This window comes from Trachypithecus francoisi, unplaced genomic scaffold (genome assembly GCF_009764315.1).
Source record: "Trachypithecus francoisi isolate TF-2019V2 unplaced genomic scaffold, Tfra_2.0 Lachesis_group12, whole genome shotgun sequence".
NCBI lineage: Eukaryota > Metazoa > Chordata > Mammalia > Primates > Cercopithecidae > Trachypithecus > Trachypithecus francoisi.
In genome coordinates, this window is record NW_022681457.1 from 78421562 (window position 1) to 78441678 (window position 20117).

At 39.8% G+C, this 20117-nt stretch overlaps 1 protein-coding gene across 14 annotated transcripts in view; it reads right to left on the reverse strand.

Moving 5' to 3' along the window:
- Positions 1-20117, reverse strand: part of MAST2 (microtubule associated serine/threonine kinase 2) — a 262907-nt gene that overhangs the window by 106187 nt on the left and 136603 nt on the right. For 5 of the 14 annotated variants that reach the window (XM_033226564.1, XM_033226566.1, XM_033226563.1 and 2 more), the window contains one exon: positions 9568-9762. The exons of 4 other annotated variants lie outside the window; for them this stretch is intronic. In XM_033226564.1, coding sequence (XP_033082455.1) covers positions 9568-9762 — 195 coding nt within the window. Of the gene's footprint in view, positions 1-9567; positions 9763-13181; positions 13469-20117 lie in introns of those variants that run through there. 5 more of the 14 variants (XM_033226573.1, XM_033226571.1, XM_033226572.1 and 2 more) reach the window with 5 other exon arrangements.

Consider the following 20117-nt stretch of genomic DNA (forward strand, 5'->3'; position numbering starts at 1 on the left):
CTTCAGGGTAAAAAAAAAAATAGATAACGAGGAGAAAATTCTTTCGTGTAAGTACTGTAGTTAATAAAGGGAATGGGAATCATCTTTTGCAAACTCCTAAGAAAATAATGAATCTAGGTGATAATTATCAATGGCCACTACTAACAAAACAAGGGAGAGACTTGACATTACCTGCCTCCTGACAGATATACACTGAACTAACTGATAAGTATTCTTCCCACCCCCTCAACCCAACCAAACCACAATAAGGTCAAGCCCCCAGTTTATAGGAAATATAGAGCTCATAAGAACATGTTAGAAGAAAAGCTCTGAAGGATGCAGTCAGCAAAATCCAGAATGTGGGAAAGTCTACAAGAACAAACAACTCAGTTTCTGCAACAAATTAATTGCAAGGAAAAAAAAGAAGGTGAGAACACCCTAGATTAAAATAAACTTTGCAGCACAGCAAGACCCTATCTCTACAAAAAATGGAAAAAATTAGCCAGGTTTGTGGTGCATGTCTGTAGTCCCAGCTACTTGGGAGGCTGAGGTTGGAGGATTGTTTGAGCCCAGGAGTTCAAGGTTGCAGTGAGCTGTGATCGTGCCACTGCACTCCAGCCTGGGCAACAGAGAGAGACTGTCTCAAAAAGAAAAAAAGAAAGAAAGAGTGATCAGACATCCCAATTATTTTATTTAACAGGTTTATGTCTGTTGTCCCAGTAATATTAACAGAATCCTCTTTCATTATCAAAAGTTTCCTAGTTTAGATACCAAACTGTATCACCACCCTACCTAAGAGACGTATTAACCAAATACACTGTGCTGACATAGTTTGGCTACTGATTCCAAAAAACCAACTGCAAAAAAATTTGAATATTAACTGGATATTTGATGATATTGATAAACTATTAATTGTTTTAGGTGTGGTAATAATATTGTGATTACATTTTTAAGGAGTCCTTACATTTAGAGATACAAATATATATAGACGAAATGACATAAAATTTGAGATTTGCTTCAAAATAAGCAAGAGAGACAGAGAAAGAAAATAGGTGAGTATTTTATTTCCAGTATGAAATAGTATACCATGAGCTGATAATGTAGACGATACTGGGGATATAGTATGAGTCTTTCTACTTTTGAACATTTTTGAGATTTTTCCATAATACAATGTTAAATGTAGTAAATAAAATTTTCCTAGTTCTAGAAACAGAAGTACCCTAGAAAGCTGCAACTTCCTGCTCTTAGGCAAGAGCAAGCATTTGGCATCTAGCCATACAGAATTATTTCTTTATTCAGGGTCACCTGGAGCCAGGGTCTATGAAACACTGTCACATATAAGGGTTCCTGAAGTTAAATCACAGCTACTAGTCTTCCTTATTTTACCTTTTCAATGAAAAAACAAACAAACAAAGAAAAATCAAAAAACCTCCCTTCTCTAACAAGAGAATCACTTCTTCTGAAGATACTCTCAAGATGCTCTTTCCCTGCTGTAGCAGGAGAAATGAAATACCTTAAAACTGTTTTGATGGTCTTTCCTCCTTGCCAAAAACTGGTCTTTTAGAAAGAATGTAATTCAAAGTGTTTTTCATTTCAGTCCATGCCCTGCTGAGCCCCAACAGGACAGTTTTCAGCAGAAACAATCAGTGAGACTGCATGAGAGAGCAGGTGGGCACCCAGCTTCCACTGCCTCACCTAAGCCAGTAATGGAGCTTCCGTAGTATGGACATATGGCGGGCAACACGTACAGTTATCCAAGGGAAAAATAAGAATATGAGAAAAGTAATGGAAGCAAAGAAAAAAGTAATGGAAGCAAAATGAAGTGCTAAGAATTAGCAACATCTGAGTTTCCCAACAATGGAAGCAGCAAAATAACCGGTATAGCAGCCCAGGTAATATTCTAAACAATTGTAGATGTACTGACTCACTTAATTCTTACTATAATCCTTGAAGTACCATTGTAAGTCCCATTTTAATGATGTAGAGAACTGAGGTATAAAGAAGTGAAGTAATCTGCCTACCACCACCATGCAGCAGGGCCAGGATAAGAACAAGTTCTGGGAGATGCTTCTCTTTTGAAATTACTCTGAAAAGCAGTTGTTTAAAAAAAGACAAGAGAAGCAGGTGTTGGTAAAATGAAAATAGTGCTTTCTCTTTGGCAGGAAATAATTTTGACACTACCAGAAAGGGGTTTCAAAGGCTGCCTAGTTCTGGAGGAGGCCTAAAGGAACACCTGTCCATCTGCCACACAAGTCTACCGAAAAGCCTCTCATACATGTGACATAGGAGGCACCAGAGAACTAAATTGGTACTAATGGACGAAAGCTTCGAGAGTAAACTGCTTGTTGCTGAAGATGTTCAAGCAAAGGCTGAATAGCTTTTTGCTAGAGATTGTATGGAAGGAATTCCTATGCAGTAGGAAGCAAGCTAAAACTAGAATGCTTCCAATATGAAAATCACTCTAGTAAGGATTTCCTCCTGCAAGCCCTCCTACTTCAGGGCTGACAAAGTCTACGGCAATTCAAAACTGATTCAAAACTTAAGTCATTCTGTGTTCCATTAAGTAGTTAACATCAAACTTCTATCCCCAGCAGGCCTACAGCTGGGCCAGTGAATAGCCAGAGACACAACTGCCTCCTTTCTTCAATGACACCAGTTGCAACACAGTCAATCTAGCACTCTTACTCTAAAAATGCAACACCCACATCTGAATGCCAATCAGTATGCTGGAATCATTTTCTTAGAAGACATGCAAATGAACTAAAGGTTAGTGGTTAATTCAACCCAAATCACAATTAAATTTATTATGCCTCTTAAGGTTCATCATACCCATCTGAGACACTTAAGAGCTAGCATCAACGTCTGTTTATAACAGACTCATTCCTTCAATCAAGGCATAAAATGCAATGTATTACAGAGCTAGAGAGGGTATCATTTCAAAACTGTATCTTGATTGTCCTTCAAATTATTATGGGCAACAATTTGTAAGGTCCTAAGACCATCCCTAAGATGCAGTCAATAAAGAGGGTTAAGACCTTAAGCAGGGCTAGTCCTCACTACACTATGATGCAAGGGGACACTGTTTTCCAATCCTCTGGGGCAATGCAGCCAAATGCCTCAATAGCTGTGTTGGTTTACCAGGGCTGCCATACATAACCAAGTGTCAAAAACTGGGTGACTTAACCAACAGAAATTTATTTCCTCATAGTTCAGGCTAGAAGTTCAAGATAAGGGTATTAGCAGGGTTGGTTTCTTCTATGACCTCATTCCTTGGTTTTTAAATGGCTACCTCCCTTTGTCTTTGCATGGCCTTCCCTCTGTGCTTGTCTGTGTCCTAATCCCCTCTTCTTGTAAGTCATCCTGGATTAGGATCTATCTGAAAGACTTCATTTAACCTTAATTGCCCCTTTAAAGATCCTATCTCCAAATACCATGAGTTATTGGGGGTTAGGATTTCAACCTATACAAATTTTAGTAGAACATAATTGAGCCTATAATAGTTATACTCATCAAAGAAAAAAAAGAGAGAGAGATAAAAAAGACATCGTAATATGGCCACTGCCATGACTCTGGCTGCAGTGGGGTAGAGGAGCAGGCCACGGGTCCACAGGTGGAGATGCCAAGGTGGGCAGTCCCTGGAACCCACCCCTGGAAGTCCCCACCTCCTAGTTCCCTCTCTCCTGGAACTCAGAGTCAAATTCACTGCCAGTAGCACTCAATTTTCAGTTCTTCACTTACGCACATTGTTTACTGGAACCATTTTTCTCATCTTTCTACTTTACTTGCTTATTTGCTTAATAAATTGAGTGAGAGAGATTCATCATAAGGATACTGCAGAATGGAGGTTCATCACTGTCTTCACTAAGCACAGATTCTGTCCTGGACTGTGAATTTGAGTACAGCGAACAAAACCCAGTTAATTGATGAAGTAATAAGCAGGGGTAAAATGGAATGATACAAGCCTAAAAAAACAGAGGGATTTTTTTGCCGGGTGTGGTGGCTCATGCCTGTAATCCCAGCACTTTGGGAGGCTGAAGTGGTCAGGTTACTTGAGGTTAGGAGTTCGAGAACAGCCTTGCCAACACGGTGAAACCCACTCTCTACTAAAAATACAAAAATTAGCCAGGTGTGGTGGCGGGTGCCTGTAATCCCAGCTATTGGGGAGGCTGAGGCAGGAGAATCACTTGAACCTGGGAGGAAGAGGCAGTAAGCCAAGATCATGCTACTGCACTCCAGCCTGGGTGACAGAGTGAGAACCTGCCTCAAAAAAAAGAACAGAGGTTTTTACAAGAAGGTAATAAACGTAATGACCTAGAAGTGACAATAGACTGTGAGAATACCAATTCCCACCCCCAGGATTGGAGGATTTATTAAACAATGTTATTAATACATCACCTTGGGGAAAGACCCAAGGCTGCAAAAACTACTTTGGTTCAGAACATGTGATATTACATAATGAAAGTATCTCAGATAGAGACATGGAACAGTGTGGTTGTTAAGAATGTGATCTCTGAAGCCAGACTACCCAGATTTCTATCCCAGTTCTGCCACTTACACAGCTGTGTTATCTTGAGCAATTTATTTAATCTCTCTTTACCCCTGCTTCCTCATGTGTGAAATAAGTACAATGATAATATCTCTCATAGAACTGGTGTGAGAAGCAAATGACCTTTACATTTTCAAGTGCTAAGAACAGTGCCTGGGCCGGGCGCGGTGGCTCAAGCCTGTAATCCCAGCACTTTGGGAGGCCGAGACGGGCGGATCACGAGGTCAGGAGATCGAGACCATCCTGGCTAACACGGTGAAACCCCGTCTCTACTAAAAATACAAAACTAGCCGGGCGAGGGGCGGGCGCCTGTATCCCAGCTACGGAGGCTGAGGCAGGAGAATGGCGTAAACCCAGGAGGCGGAGCTTGCAGTGAGCTGAGATCCGGCCACTGCACTCCAGTCCGGGCGACAGAGCGAGACTCCGCCTCAAAAAAAAAAAAAAAAAAAAAAAAAGAACAGTGCCTGGGAGCTGGTAAGTGCTCCGAGTTTGTAAATTTATTAAATAAATTCTTGATTGCATATGGTTCATCAGAAACATCACAGTGATGGCAGCAGCAGCCCGTCATTGCCATGAAGCAGTCACTGCCATGATGCTGGCTGCAGTGGGGTACAGGCGCAGGTCACGGGTCTTCTGGTGCAGACGCCAAGGTGGGCAGTCCCTGGAACCCTCCTCTGGAAGCCCCCCAACAAGCCCACTGCCCTGGGAACCCACCCCTGGGAACTGCCACAATTGGGCCAGTCTGAGCTGAGCTATCCACCAGTGGGAGAGAAGCGCACAGAGGAACAGGCAGAGAGGGGCACTAGGGCGGAGCTGGGCCCAGGGTGGTCCCGTGCTTGCACACGGAGCACAGGAGCCTGGCCCGAGACATGGAGCTGGGGCCATGCTTCAGGGGCCCAGGGTGGGAAGTGAAAGCGGCATCTCACAGCAGCAAATACAACATGTCCATGCTTTTCTAGCTGGGCCCTGCTGCAGCAGTTGGCATGCCTGACTGTGTGCAGTGGCCGGACCCTATGCTCGCTTGCTCACACACTCCTCACCATTCTGCTCCAGTCTCTTTGGAGGTTTGGGATCCAGGCTGGTAGCGTGAGCCAAGTGCAGCCTGCCAGGCCAAGTGGGCCCAGCAGGCCCGAGCAAAGCTCAGGCAAAGGCGTCACCGGTCACAGAGGTTTCTAGCTAGAAAAGCAACACTTCCCAGGATCCTGTAACAACAGCCGAGGAGTTAAGACCACAGACATTGGAGTAAGATACTGTGGGGTTGAATGGTAGTTTCTACTGCTTATTAATAACTTCCTTAACTTCTCTGTACTACAGTGTCTTCATCTATAAAACAGATTTACTCAGATTATCCACCTCATCAAAAAAATGAACATGTGTCACCCACCGCATCAGAGTATTTTGAGAATCAAATTTAACAAATTTAAGTCATTTAAAAAATGTTAAGACATAGTAAATGCTCAGCAAATTTTTCCTATTCTTATTCTTTTGATATTTCATTTTCCAACTTTTCTTGACTAAGGAAGATAGAATAATTTTTTTTTTTTTTTTTTTTTGAGACGGAGTTTCGCTCTGTTGCCCAGGCTGGAGTGCGGTGGCGTGATCTCGGCTCACTGCAAGCTCCGCCTCCCAGGTTCACGCCATTCTCCTGCCTCAGCCTCCCGAGTAGCTGGGACTACAGGCGCCCGCCACCACGCCCGGTTAATTTTTTGTATTTTTAGTAGAGACGGGGTTTCACCGTGTTAGCCAGGATGGTCTCGATCTCCTGACCTCATGATCCACCCGTCTCGGCCTCCCAATGTGCTGGGATTACAGGCATGAGCCACTGCGCCCGGCCAATAATTTTTAAAGAATCTGCTTCTATTGCGCTTATGCAACATGTGAATCAGTCAACCAATAATCTCATAAAGCAATAATCATAACTGATGATAGAAGCATGAGCTCAAAATATTAGCAAGACTAGACTTCTGCTTCTCGTCATTATGGGGAATCAGAGATCAGATTTACCCTTGCACCTTAAAAACAAAAAAAAGTAGATGAAATATATGAAATAATAGTTTGCAGACACTGGACCAAAGGGAAACATGCAAAGCAAGCCCTAAGACTGCCCTAGCTTACGACCTGAAGAACACGTCTAGGAAGCAGCAAAAGGGGGTACTCAAAAAGAGTCCAGCAGACTCCCTGAGTTAAGAAGACAGAGTTGAGAACTTGGGGAGGCTAAGATGACTAGAATTTTCAAGGCAGGGTACCAGAATAGACAGAGATATACAGAGGGGAACTCTGGAGATCTGCAGGGGCTTCCTCTGAGTTTTTAGCTGAATATCTATCAGCATACGTGGGTAAGGAAACGATCCAAGAAAATGAGTAGGTACCCTCTTCAGAGCTCACAAAGGACCCAGAATTGTTCATGTTCCCATCAGCCTGAGTGGAAAAAACTCACAATACATGAGCATCAAATAGAGTACTCAAAGTACTGCCCCAATAGTAAGAAAAAATTAGCCTCATGTGCTGCCCTGGTCTCACCAAAGCCTAAAAGTAATCCTTCAAAGGATCAAACAATTTCTAAATAACTGCATCCCAGAGTCTCAAGAATGTTTAAAGGAATATAAAAATATCCAGCAAACAAGCTAAAATAATCTTGTCATATTAATGAAATGGCACTTTGCATGGCACGGATACAAAAGAAAAGTGGAATGAAGCACTAATACAGTGACCAAACATGTGAGCAAGTCTACGGAAAAACAAAAACAAAAACAAAAACCATGAAATTTAACAAGTTTCCATGAAATTTAACAAGCTTCAAAGCTGTAAGACCGATATTGCTCCAGGTTGTGTGTTCTGAGATCACAGTCATCAAGAGATATTCAAAACCATGTGCCAAGACTGGGTACATCTTGGGGGCTACCCAACTTACAATCTTTCTCAGCCTCATACGCCAAGCGCTAGTACATCTAGAAGAGATGCCTTCTGAGAGAAGTTAGCCTCTAACATTGTCCTATGGCAGTCTATCACTGTCCCAAACTGCCTGTGGAATTTAAGCTCCTGTATCAAATAATGTCACTTAAGTCTGCGTGATACATTGTGCTTCACTTAAACTTTTACTTTTTCGGGTTACTATTCTCTAACAAAAAGCTTAACAAATACCTACTGATAAGTCACACTTTCCTTTTCTAACATTTTTTTTTCAATTGGCTTCTAAGATACTTCTCCTGGTCCTTGCTCTTGAATGAATAGCTAATTCATTTTAGTCTAATTCCTCACTATCGCCCCAACCTCTAAAACTTGCCCCAGGGCTCAATCCTTGGATATCTCTTCCTCCTCTATCAATTCCACCTTTAAAATACATCCCCAAATCTGACCACTTCTTATCATCTCAATCACCATGGGTTCAAATAACCATTGTCTCTTACAATGGCCTTCTATCTATAACCAGAGTGGGTATTTTTGTTTGCTTTTTTTTGTTTGTTTTTGTTTTTTTGACAAGGTTTTGCTCCAAGGCTGCAGTGCAGTGGTGTGATCTCAGCTTACTGCAACCTCCACCTCCCAGGTTCAAGACATCCTCCCACCTCAGCCGCCCGAGTAGCGGGGACTACAGGCATGTGCCACCATGCCCAGCTAATTTTTGCATTTCTTGTAGAGACGGGGTTTCATCATATTGCCCAGGCTGGTCTCGAACTCGTGAGTGGTCTTGAACTCAAGCAATCCACCTGCCTTGGCCTTCCAAACTGCTGGGATTACAGGTGTAAGCCACTGCGCCCAGCCCAGAGTGATCTTTTGATGTACGTCAGATCATGACATTCTTATTTAAACCTTCCAGTGGCTACTCATCTCACCCAGCATAAAAACAAAAGTCCTGGTGGGGTGTGGTGGCTCACACCTGTAATCCCAGTGCTTTGGGAGGCTGAGGCGGGTGGATCACTTGAGGTCAGGAGTTTGAGATCAGCCTGGTCAACATGGTAAAACCCTGTCTCTACTAAAAATACAAACATTAGCTGGGCGTGGGGGCAGCCACCTGTAATCCCAGCTGAGGCAGAAGAATCACTTAAATCTGGGAGGTGGAGGTTGCAGTGAACCGAGATCGTGCCATTGCACTCCAGCCTGGGCAACAAGAGCGAAACTCCATCTCAAAAAGCCTCAAAATTGTTTAATCTGGCTGCCCACTATACTTCAGGCCTCACTTCCCAACACTCATCACCCAACTTATTCTGTACCTGCATCACTGGACTCTGTTGCACAAAGAATACATGAAGCAAGCTCCTAGATTAGGCCCCTGGCACTTCATGTTGCCTCTGCCTGGAACACTTTTCTTCCAGATATCTCCATTCAGGCTCCATGACTTCCTTCAGGTCTTTTCTCATATGTCAACTTACCACTGAGGACCTCCCTGACCACCTTACATAAAATGTCAAGCCCTGGCCTCTACATTCTCTTATCCTACTTTATTTTTCTCAGAAGCACCATGTCTATCCATTATGTTATGTATTTACTCATTAACTTGTCTTTCTCCACTAGAATCGAAGCTCCTTGAGGACAGGGATTTTATTGCTTTATGTTCACTGCTTTATTTCCCATGCCTAAAACAGTGTCCTAGCAGATAGCATATAATCAAATAATGTTGAATATAAGAAAAGGAAGGCAGAAAGAAAGGGGAGAAGGTCTATTTTCCTCAACCTGAACAAACCATTTAACTTGTGGACACAAATTTTCCTGTCGTGTAAAATGTGAGGTTTGAACTTTTGAACCTCCAAAGAGTTCTAGCACTCTGCCACACTATGGGGTGGTCACAGGTCATAGTTCACAAGGTTGTCCAATGGTCAGGATGGGCACACAATTTATAATAGCCTCAAAAATCCAAGTACTGATAACCTACCCTCCTTTCTTCTGACATTTTCAATACAACAGAAATCTGTGATATTTATTTCACTCTTCTCCGTGACAGAACCAAGACTCTTACTCCATTTCTCCCCATTAAGGAGTAAGGTATGGGTTTCAACATTTGGCCAGAAGCAATTGTCAAGGCCCAGATTCACAGCAAGTTTCCTTACCTCCACGGCAGTGGGCGGCTGGAACAAGGAGTGCCAGGACTGCTGTGGGCTCGTGGGTTCAGGAAAAAGGCAAGAGGAGAAGTAGCCAAAGCACAATCAGCACTAAATGGGACTTTAGTGAGGAAGAGGGCTGGAGCAGATGTGGGTGAAAACATGTGCTGGTTTACTTCAGCTCCTCGGCAAAGGGTAGAGATTCTGACAAGGTACCACAACAGGAAAAAAACAAGGTCAGTGATTAACTTTTCAACCAAAAAGAAACATATTCAAAGTGGCTTGGTTTAGGCAAAAAGTTCAAGAAAAGTAAGTGGTCAAAAATCATTCTCCAATATCATACTTTAGTACCAATGTTGGTACAGGATGACAACAGAGACAAAAACTTAATCCATAAAATTAAAATACAACATTTTAGATTTGGCTACTCAACATATTTGTTATTTATTTTTATTTTTATTTTTTGAGACGGAGTTTTGCTCTTGTTGCCCAGGCTGGAGTGCAATGGCACGATCTTGGCTCACTGCAATCTCCACCTCCTGGGTTCAAGTGATTCTCCTCCCTCAGCCTCCCAAGTAGCTGGGATTACAGACATGCACCACCACACCCAGTTAATTTTGTATTTTTAGTACAAACAGAGTTTCATCATGTTGGTCAGTCTGGTCTCAAACTCCTGACCTCGAGTGATCCACCCACCTAAGCCTCTCAAAAGTGCTGAGATTACAGATGTAAGCCACTGCGCCCAGCCAATTTAGAATTGGTTTCTGGGCAAACCAAACATTGCAAATTTACTACAACTCATCAATTAGCAGGCAACAGTTAATATTTAATGTTCAATGACTAAAACTTCCTAGAGAAATGTGTATGTCCCTAAGAGTAAAACATTCTGAATATTTTATAAATTATTGATTATATCTACAATAATACGAATTTGTTTAGCTAACTTTTCTCTAATGAATGTATCAGATAATGTCAGTTAACTATGTATTTTGCTTCCACTTAAATTTTAGATTCCCAGGTTATTTTTTCCCATAAAAACAATCTGGCCATTTTGACATGTTAAGTCCTATTGAAGATTATTAAATAAGATCTTTAGATTGAAAACAGGTGATAAATACAGATTTCTAATTTGCTACCATTAGTAGAAATTACACATGATAAAAATAATATTCACAATATTTAATTTGCTACCTTATTGGCATGGCTTTCTGTAAACACACCATATTTAATTTCCAAGGTAAAAAAATTACTTAAGTATCACATAAGTACCTGATCTACTTCAAAATGATAACATTATTAGTTTCTTGTACTGTTATTTCTGACTGTTTATAATATGGATACAGTGACATTCAAAGGAAATCTTCACTTTCCTAGTCATTATCACTCTAGTGGTCTTCAGTTTACTTCTCAGGTGGATACACAATATGGGGTCACAACAGGATAGAATATAGGAGGGCAAACAGCTATTTAAAATTACAGTTATGCCCACATTTCTACAAACTCAACATTTTTTTTAAAGTTAAAAGAAGTAAAAATGTTAATTTTAAGTTAATTTCTCCTTTTCAAAAAGAATTTTCACTCTTCCAAAGAACTATTTCAAAGTTAAGCTCCTTCATATATAAGTTAGAACCAATTAGAACATTAGACAGCACTTACTTGTTAACCTGAATAATATGCTTACACAAAATTTTGAAGCCTTAAGTCTCATCACATAAAATGAAGTTTAGCCATTTTGTTCAATATGTAATTGAAATTATAAAAATCTATGAAAGCCAAATTTCATTTTTTTTTTTGAGATGGAGTCTCCCTCTGTTGCCCAGGCGGGAGTACAGTGGTGTGATCTTGGCTCACTGCAAGCTCCGCCTCCCGGGTTCACGCCATTCTCCTGCCTCAGCCTCCCGAGTAGCTGGGACTACAGGCGCCCACCACCACGCCCAGCTAATTTTTTGTATTTTTAGTAGAGACAGGGTTTCACCGTGTTAGCCAGGATGGTCTCAATCTCCTGACCTCGTGATCCGCCCTCCTCGGCCTCCCAAAGTGCTGGGATTACAGGCATGATCCACCACACCAGGCCAGCAAATTTTATTTTCTTTTTGCCCCTAATTACTACCCTGCAAACTGGTTATACAATGCGTCTAGAGTCTAAAAAAGATTGTTTGAAAAAGGAAAAGGTGATATACAAACTACTTATTAGCTCCTCAGGGGGTATTTTTCTAACTCAAAGTCAATAAAACAGATTCAATGATTACCAACAGCAGTGTACCAACATTTGAAAAGCATGATTTGCCAGGTATGGTAATCTCAGCACTTTTAAGAGGCTGAGGCAAGAGGATCACTTGAGCTCAGGAGTTCCAGACTAGCCTGAGCAACATAAAGAGACCTTATTTCTATAAAAAAAAATTACAAAATTAGCCAGGTTTGGTGGTGCATGCCTGTAGTCCCAGCTGCTGAGGTGGAAGGATCCCTTGGGCCCAGGAGGTCAAGGTTTAGTGAGCTGTGACAGCACCACTGCACTCCCACCAGGGCCATAAAGTAAGATACTCTCAAAAGCAAAAACAGAACCATGATTTTTGACCATTTAAGTTTTCTTAAACTACAAACTCCATTTAAAAATTTTTAATTTTGTTAACAAGTGACCTTTACTTTAAATAACACATTAGTTGATGAAGTCTGTTTTTAAATGGTCTTTTACTTTTGTGTCACTATGAGAATAAAAGGTTTTTTTTTTAAAGTGTGTCAATACTCCAACTATACACTTCAAACACATCCTGTTTCTCAAGGTCTAATAGAATCATTAATTCAATCAATAAGCATCCACGGACACTGAAGGGCAACATCACAAAAGAATCCCACTAAAGAAACCTGTCTGTCTTGGGGCAAGCAGTTTGACTCAGGAAGAAAATCTGAAGTACACTCCCTTCACCCTGTGAGTTAAACAAAGGCAGTTCAAGACAGATAATTGAGGTGAAATGGATTCTAGGTCTCTTCTTTCACTGGTTCTCTAATATACTGATGAATTCATTTGGCACTTCTTCATTAAATAAGGCTGAGCTGCTCTTGGAAAAGTCACCCTGAAGAGGAAGCCTTCTTCCACTCCCAGCTTTGATATTCTCACCTAATAAAGTTTATTTCTATATTGGCCAATATAGAAATAAAATTCAGGTCACACCCTAAAGAACCCATGCTTGAATCTGCAAGGGCAGATCTGAGTTCCTGAGCTGACAGGCCATGGAAAGAAATATCTTCTCTAGTCAAAGGAGAAGGTACTTTTTGCTTCCATTGGTTTCTCACATTTATGGGGCTTGTATATGCAGCTTTGACACTAACTTTAAATAAACATTTGCTTTCAAGGCAAGAAAATAATTGTCTTCATTTTTTTACTCAGTTCCCCAAGTATTCAGGAACCCCTAAAATGACATCTAACTCAGTTTCTGGAATTGGAAACCTCATATGCCCCTGCCAAGGACCACTGTTTTGACCTTGAATTAATCAAGCCAGCTCAGCCCTCTTCCTGACAGGCATCTCCAAAACAGTCTTCATCCAAATAAACGAAGCTGTGTTAGTTGGCATTAGTTTTTTTCCCTGACATCTGCCAGTTTCCATAGAGACCCCAGCCTCCTTACTGAATCCGCAGACATGGTGCTCCCAGTCTCTCTCGCCTCCGTTTCATCATTCTCCTGGCTACTCAAGTTTTGCCCTCACACTGGAGTCTTGGTAGGAAGTTCTCTCACACAAGGGGTATGCAGCTCTGTCAGCCAAAGGAAATTATAAAAGCTTCCCAAACTTACGGCAAAAATTAAAGTACTTTTCTCCAAAAACATGATCTTCAGAACACCCCTCCCCTCCCCTCACAAAAGACCTAAGAGCCCAGGAGGCAGCGGTGGGACAGTGGCAAGTTCCAGATCCCAAATGAATCAGCTGTCCTCTGATCTGCCTGACATCATTCACACTCAGCCAGCAACAAATCAGAGCTACAGAAAGCACCTTGTTCCTGCGTCAGTGACAAGCACCCTCCCCCACAAATCAATTGCAACCTCCAACCCTGAGGGCTGGCAGCAGTCAAGACTCTGGCAGAAATTATACATAGCAACATGAAAACTCACACTGTGTCAGAAATACTATTAACCCAGAAGGCATGGGCCAAACTAAACAGCTGTTGCAGTGGGCAAGGGACTGGAAGAAAGATCAAGGATCTCAAACTGGTAAAATAATGAGCTAAGACTATGTGGGTGTTTCTGCAACATTATTCATTCTCAAACCCAAGCCTGAAGGAAGACTACAGGGCTTTAATGTTAGGGCTCAAAGCACAGTCATTATTCAAATGCTGAATTTGACCAATTTAACTAAACTGTATTCCTTCAGACAAAGTTCAGTGCCATTTTTTATTCAATTTCTATTACTCGCTAATCATTTGAATATACTTGTGGTAAGAAAAGCCATAAGGAAAGTTAATAAGCCCAGAAACTAACTTAATTTCATCCATTAATATTTAAGGTAAGTTGCAGAAGACCTCTATTGAAGGGTAAGCTAAGCATATTTCTGTACGCTTTAGTTTCCCCACCTGTAAAATGAAGATCATTAAGGTACCTAATATATAGGCTGTGGTGAGGATTAATATATGTAAACAGCAAAGTGCCTAGCACAGAGAAAGCACTATGGAAGTGTTAGCTATTACTGTAATTCTTGCCCTCTTGGAGCAATCTCCCAGTCTAAAGGAAGAGATTAGTCTCAACAAATAGGAAGCCATCTGAGAAAAAGAACCTAGACTCAAGAAAACCAAGTGATCAAGTAAACTGTGGAGCTAAACCCTGGCAGCTAAGAGAGCCAAAGAGAAGCAAGTCTTGTCCCCAGCTTCAGAGGCTCTGCCAACTCTGATGGGCTTCTCTCATTCACCTAGATGACAAAGTATGTCAAACTGTTTTTTCTAGGGTAATGTTCAAAGGACTAATTCATAGGCAAACTAGTGCTTTTTCAAATGCAGGTCACACCTCTTTAGTAAGACATTATATCAATTTAGGAAGTCAGGATCAACATTTTTTAAAAAGGGAAACTATCTGCACACAAAAAGTACATATACAAATGAAATAGAATAGAAAAGAAAATATCAGAGTCCTTCGCATACCGTAGGGTAAGCACTGTTGTGAAATGTGTGTTTATGACATCCATTACTGAAATACATACAAATATACAAATGCAAACATATGTGATGGGTCATAATGTAAACACTATTTGTTATTGAGGTCAAGTCTAAAAAGTCTGAAAGCCACTGTTCTAATAACCCAAGCAAACTCACCCACCTAGTAGCTATAGGCCCTCACTTTTCCTCTCCATGTATTAGTCCAATTATTCACCCCTCTCAGCACCCTCTTTTTTCAGAATCCCCACTTCAGTAGCAGGTCCTAAAGATAACTAGAACACCTCAGAAATCTAGCAGCTCTCAACAAGTACCGGCTCCCACTTTGCAAAGCCTTGTGATAATATCAGGGTCAGTTGCCAAAAGCCCCAACCTTGATCTATCCTCCCGTCCCCAGCTAAGGCTTGCAGTTATGGCTGAACCCTAAGTTTCTACTCAATATTCTGCAATTCTCTAATACCCAAGACCAGGCTACATGATAATAATAATAATAATAACAATAATAATAATGACATAACAGCAGCCAACATTTATTAAGTGCTTAACTATTTATTAGGTTCTATTCTAAGCATTTTACACATTAATATTCATGTAGTACGCATCATAGCCGTATGATATATGTACTATTATTCCATTATTTTTTTTTTAATTAGTATTATTTTTTAAAGACAGAGAGGTTAAGATCATACCAGTGGTAAGTAGGAAAGTAGCATTTCCTCAATATGTTGGTGCCTGGTTACCTATATATGAATTATACTAGCCAGAAGTGTTCCTGTCTTCAGCCAAGTTGGTAAACTGAAGCAGTCTAACTCTAGTTTCCAATGTTATAAATCACTGTGCTTTACCTTTCAGTAGAAAATTATGACAACAGCAGCAAATGGATTTCTTTCTAGCCTGCTATGAAGAGCAGTACTATTGCAGAGCAGTACTCCTTGGGTGGAGGAGAGACAGCATGGAGCTCCTTAAACAATGCTAAAGTGAGAAAATATTTGTTTGATTTTTAGAAAATGAAAGCCATATTTTACATCCTTTATCTGACCAAAGAAGATATTATTTTTACCTCCAGGTAACACATCACCACACAGAGTACTTTCTTTAGTGGCATTAGAATCCATTTGTACTAATATTCTCGTGGCTTTGCCAGGACTAGGAAGGCCTAACATTTCCCTGGGACTGGTGACAGGGCTCAATAATTTGCAGTATGGCAAAAGAAACATCTGCCTTCTCTTATTTATTCATACATTTATTTATTGACTGTAGAGCCAGGGAAGAAAGGCCTCTGCTAAGGGCTTCTTACTTTAGAGATCCTGCAAAATAACACAAACACAAAAAACAAATTCATTAAAGAAATGGGGTTTCCTCTGTCACAAGATTCTGCACTGGCAAACTGGAACCCTAAAAATCCATTCTTGTAAATTGTACAGTTCAGACCACAGGAAAACCTCTGTCCACATATTTCTTCCCACGTCCTTTAAAAAAGAGGCAACTGTGTCAGAATGCCATTTATGGGTTGTGAAACTGCAAACTTCAAAAGAACTCTGCCTGAGATTATGGAATATCTAAGCAGCACAGGGTGTTAGAAATAAAAGACAAGACAAATTAACTGTTATATCCTTTCTGTCAAATAACATGAATATCATAGATACCTTTCTTAAGAAAGTATTGTCTCCTAACAGAGTCAAACATCCATTTATTTGATTTCTTCCTGTTCCAATTCACGGTTCTGAAGGTACTCATAAAAGTTAGCTCACCATTCCTAGCAGTATCACACAGCAACTGAGGAACATTTTGCAGAATTAAGGAATTCATATTACTAGTAAATGTATTTATATGCAGGTCTAGAAATGACACATATAAGGCAAGGAACCAATTTATTACACTGATTAATGGTTGAACAATTAATGCCAGAATTACAATTTATTTTTATAAAAATATGTACTTACAACAATTTTTAATTCAGCTTAATTTTGAATATTTAAAAGAGAAATAAAATAATAAAAAATTTCCATTTTTTACACTTTATATTTTTGATGAGAATATATTCAAACTTTGTATTCTGTTAATATAATGACGTCTTATTTTTAAAGCCTACGGATCACTGAAAATGAGTACAAGTTGTGATCCCAACATACACAGAAAAATAAGAAAGTGGAGCTCAGAGGAGGAAAAAGAGAAAATCTACAAATAAGCTAGTCTGCTTACATTTGGGGAAAAAAATTGCATACAAAAAGTACGTACACAATTACTATCACTGAAGATTGAAAACAGAAAATAAACCAGAGTATTCAAAAAAGACAAGTAGCCGGGCATGGTGGCTCACGCCTGTAATCCCAGGACTTTGGGAGGCTGAGGCAGGCAGATCTCTTAAGCCCAGGAATTCGAGACCAGCCTGGCTAACATGGTGAAACCCTGTCTCTACTAAAAATACAAAAATTAGCAGGGCGTTGTGGTATGCACCTGTAATCCCAGCTACTTGGGAGGCTGAGGCAGGAGAATTGCTTGAACCTGGGAGGCGGAGGTTGCAGGGAGCTGAGATGGCACCACTGCACTCCAGCCTGGGCAACAGAGCGAGACTGTCTTCAAAAAAGAAAAGAAAGGACTGGGTGGGGTAGCTCATGCCTGTAATCCCAGCACTATGGGAGGCCAAGGTGGGCAGATCATGAGGTCAAGAGATCGAGACCATCCTGGCCAACATGGTGAACCCCCATCCCCACTAAAATTATAAAAATTAGCTGGGTGTAGTGGCACACGCCTGTAGTCCTAGCTACTTGGCAGGCTGAGGTAGAAGAATCACTTGAACCCAGGAGGGGGAGGCTGCAGTGAATTGATCACGCCACTGCACTCCAGCCTGGTGACAGACGCTGTCTCCAAAAAGAAGGAAAAAAAAAAAAAAAAGACAAGTAAATACCAATATAGAATGATGGTGTGATTGTTCTTAAGAGAGTAATATTATCTATACAATATTTAGCCAGATTCCCCTCTCCCCCGATGGTTTAAAAATAGTCACAGAAAACAATGGAAAACTTACAGGTTTAACATAAATGATTTGAAAAGTAATGCTAAAATGACTGCACATATAAGATAGATTTTTAAAAGGCACTGGCTATGATAAAGCCTTAAATGAAATTATTTATTTAACTGGTAATAAAGTGAGAAAAAGATATCTAACTTTTTTTAAGTAAATATTATTCAGTTCTATAGATTATAACAGGGACAAAAGTCATGTTAAACAACAAACTTTATATACTGTCGAGTTACCTAAATAAGAAAAGAGAAAGTAGAAATAAATGAGAATTTCATAGCTTTACATATGGTATAAAAAGTACAGACTTCAACTTCAGTGAGAATTAAAGAAAAAAACTTTCGATTTTAGGCAGGGACCTAAAGACTAGCAAACTTCCACCTGTAACTATGACATTTCTGAAACAGAACTAGCCATTCTACTACAAATCACTTAAGAACAGACAAAATATACGATGTAATAGTTTTCAGGCACCAGGAAACATGTAATGTAAGAATGAAAACCCAGAAAGAAGGGAAACTCAAAAGTCAGGCTGCTCCCTCCTCAGTTGCCTAGGAGCAATTTTCTTACAATGGCACAGACAGCTAGCATTCAAGCAGAGCACAGTAGTTCCACTAAGCTGAGGAGGCACGGGGTAGAGTTCAGGGAAGCTAATCAAGCAGACACTGCACATTCGTCAAGAAAGATCACATGCTAGGCCATAAAAAAAAGTCTCAAGAAATTTCAGACTATTGAAATTCCATAAATTATGCTGCCTAACCACAACAGAATTAAATTAGAAATCAACTACAATAAGATATAAAATCCTCCAATATTTGGAAACGAAACCACATATTTCTTTTTTTATAAGAAACAATAATCTTGTATTTATTTGTTTTTTTATTTTATTTTATTTTATTTTATTATACTTTAAGTTTTAGGGTACATGTGCATAACGTGCAGGTTTGTTACATATGTATACTTGTGCCATGTTGGTGTGCTGCACCCATCAACTCGTCAGCACCCATCAACTTGTCGTTTACATCAGGTATAACTCCCAATGCAATCCCTCCCCCCTCCCCGAAACCACATATTTCTAAATAGTCTATTGGTCAAAGATGAAATGACAAAGAAAATTAGAAAATATTTTGAATTACACTATAATAAAGACACACATACCAAATTATAGAATACAGTTAAACGAGTGCTTAGAGGCACATATATTGCTTTAAATGCTTATATCAAAAAAGGAAGACCTAAAATCACTAATCCATACTTCTGCATTAAAAATGGTAAAAAGTCCAGGGAGGGATAGCATTAGGAGAAATACCTAATGTAGATTATGGGTTGATGGGTGCAGCAAATCACCATGACATGTGTATACCTATGTAACAAACCTGCATATTCTGTACATGTATCCCAGAACTTAAAGTATAATTTAAAAAATTTTAAAAACTTAAAACAGTAAATTAAATTCAAAATATAATAAAGCAGAAATTAGTAACAGAAAATAGAAAAAAATTAACAAAACCAAAAATTGGTTCTTTGAAAATATTAATAAAACCCTAGTAATAGACATCAAGAAGAAAAGGAAAGAAAACGTAAGTCATCAATATCAGGAATAAAAGATGAATTATCACAACCAATCTAAACACAGTAAAAGAATAATAAGAGAATAGCAGGAACAATTTATGCCAATAAATTCTATAACCTATTTAAAATAGACAAAAAGTTCAAAAAATAACTTACCAAAACTGACTTTAATATAGATGTGCATTATGCTAAGTGATATAAGCCAGACACAAATGAACAATACTATATGATTCCATTGATATGAAGCGTTTAGAAGAGGCAAATGCATAGAGAAAGAAAGTAGAACAGAGACTGCCAAGGCCTGGGTGAAGGGAAGAAGGATGTTACTGCTTAATGGGCACAGAGTTTCTACCTGGGACCATGGAAAAGTTTTAGAAATAGATGGTGACAACAGTTGCATGACACTGTGAATATACTTAATGTCATTACATTGTATACTTAAAAATGGTTAAAAGGCTGGAGGCTGAGGCACGAAAATCGCTTGAACTCAGGAGGCAGGGGCTGCAGTAAGCCGAGATCGCGCCACTGCACTCCAGCCTGGGTGATAACAGCGAGACTCTGTCTCAAAAAAAAAAAAAAAAAAAAAAAAAAAAAAAAAGTTAAAATGGCAAATTTTGTTATACGTACCTTGCCACAATTTTTAAGACTTTAAAGAAACTAATTCAAAAGGAGTTAAGATTCAAGCAGAAAAGCTAAAATTACAAACTTCTAGAAGAAAACATTGGAGAAAATCTTCATGATCTTGGGATGGGCATAGATTTCTTAGACAGAATATGAGTGAGTACTAACTAAAAAAACTCACAAAGTAAAGAACATCAAAATTAAGACCTT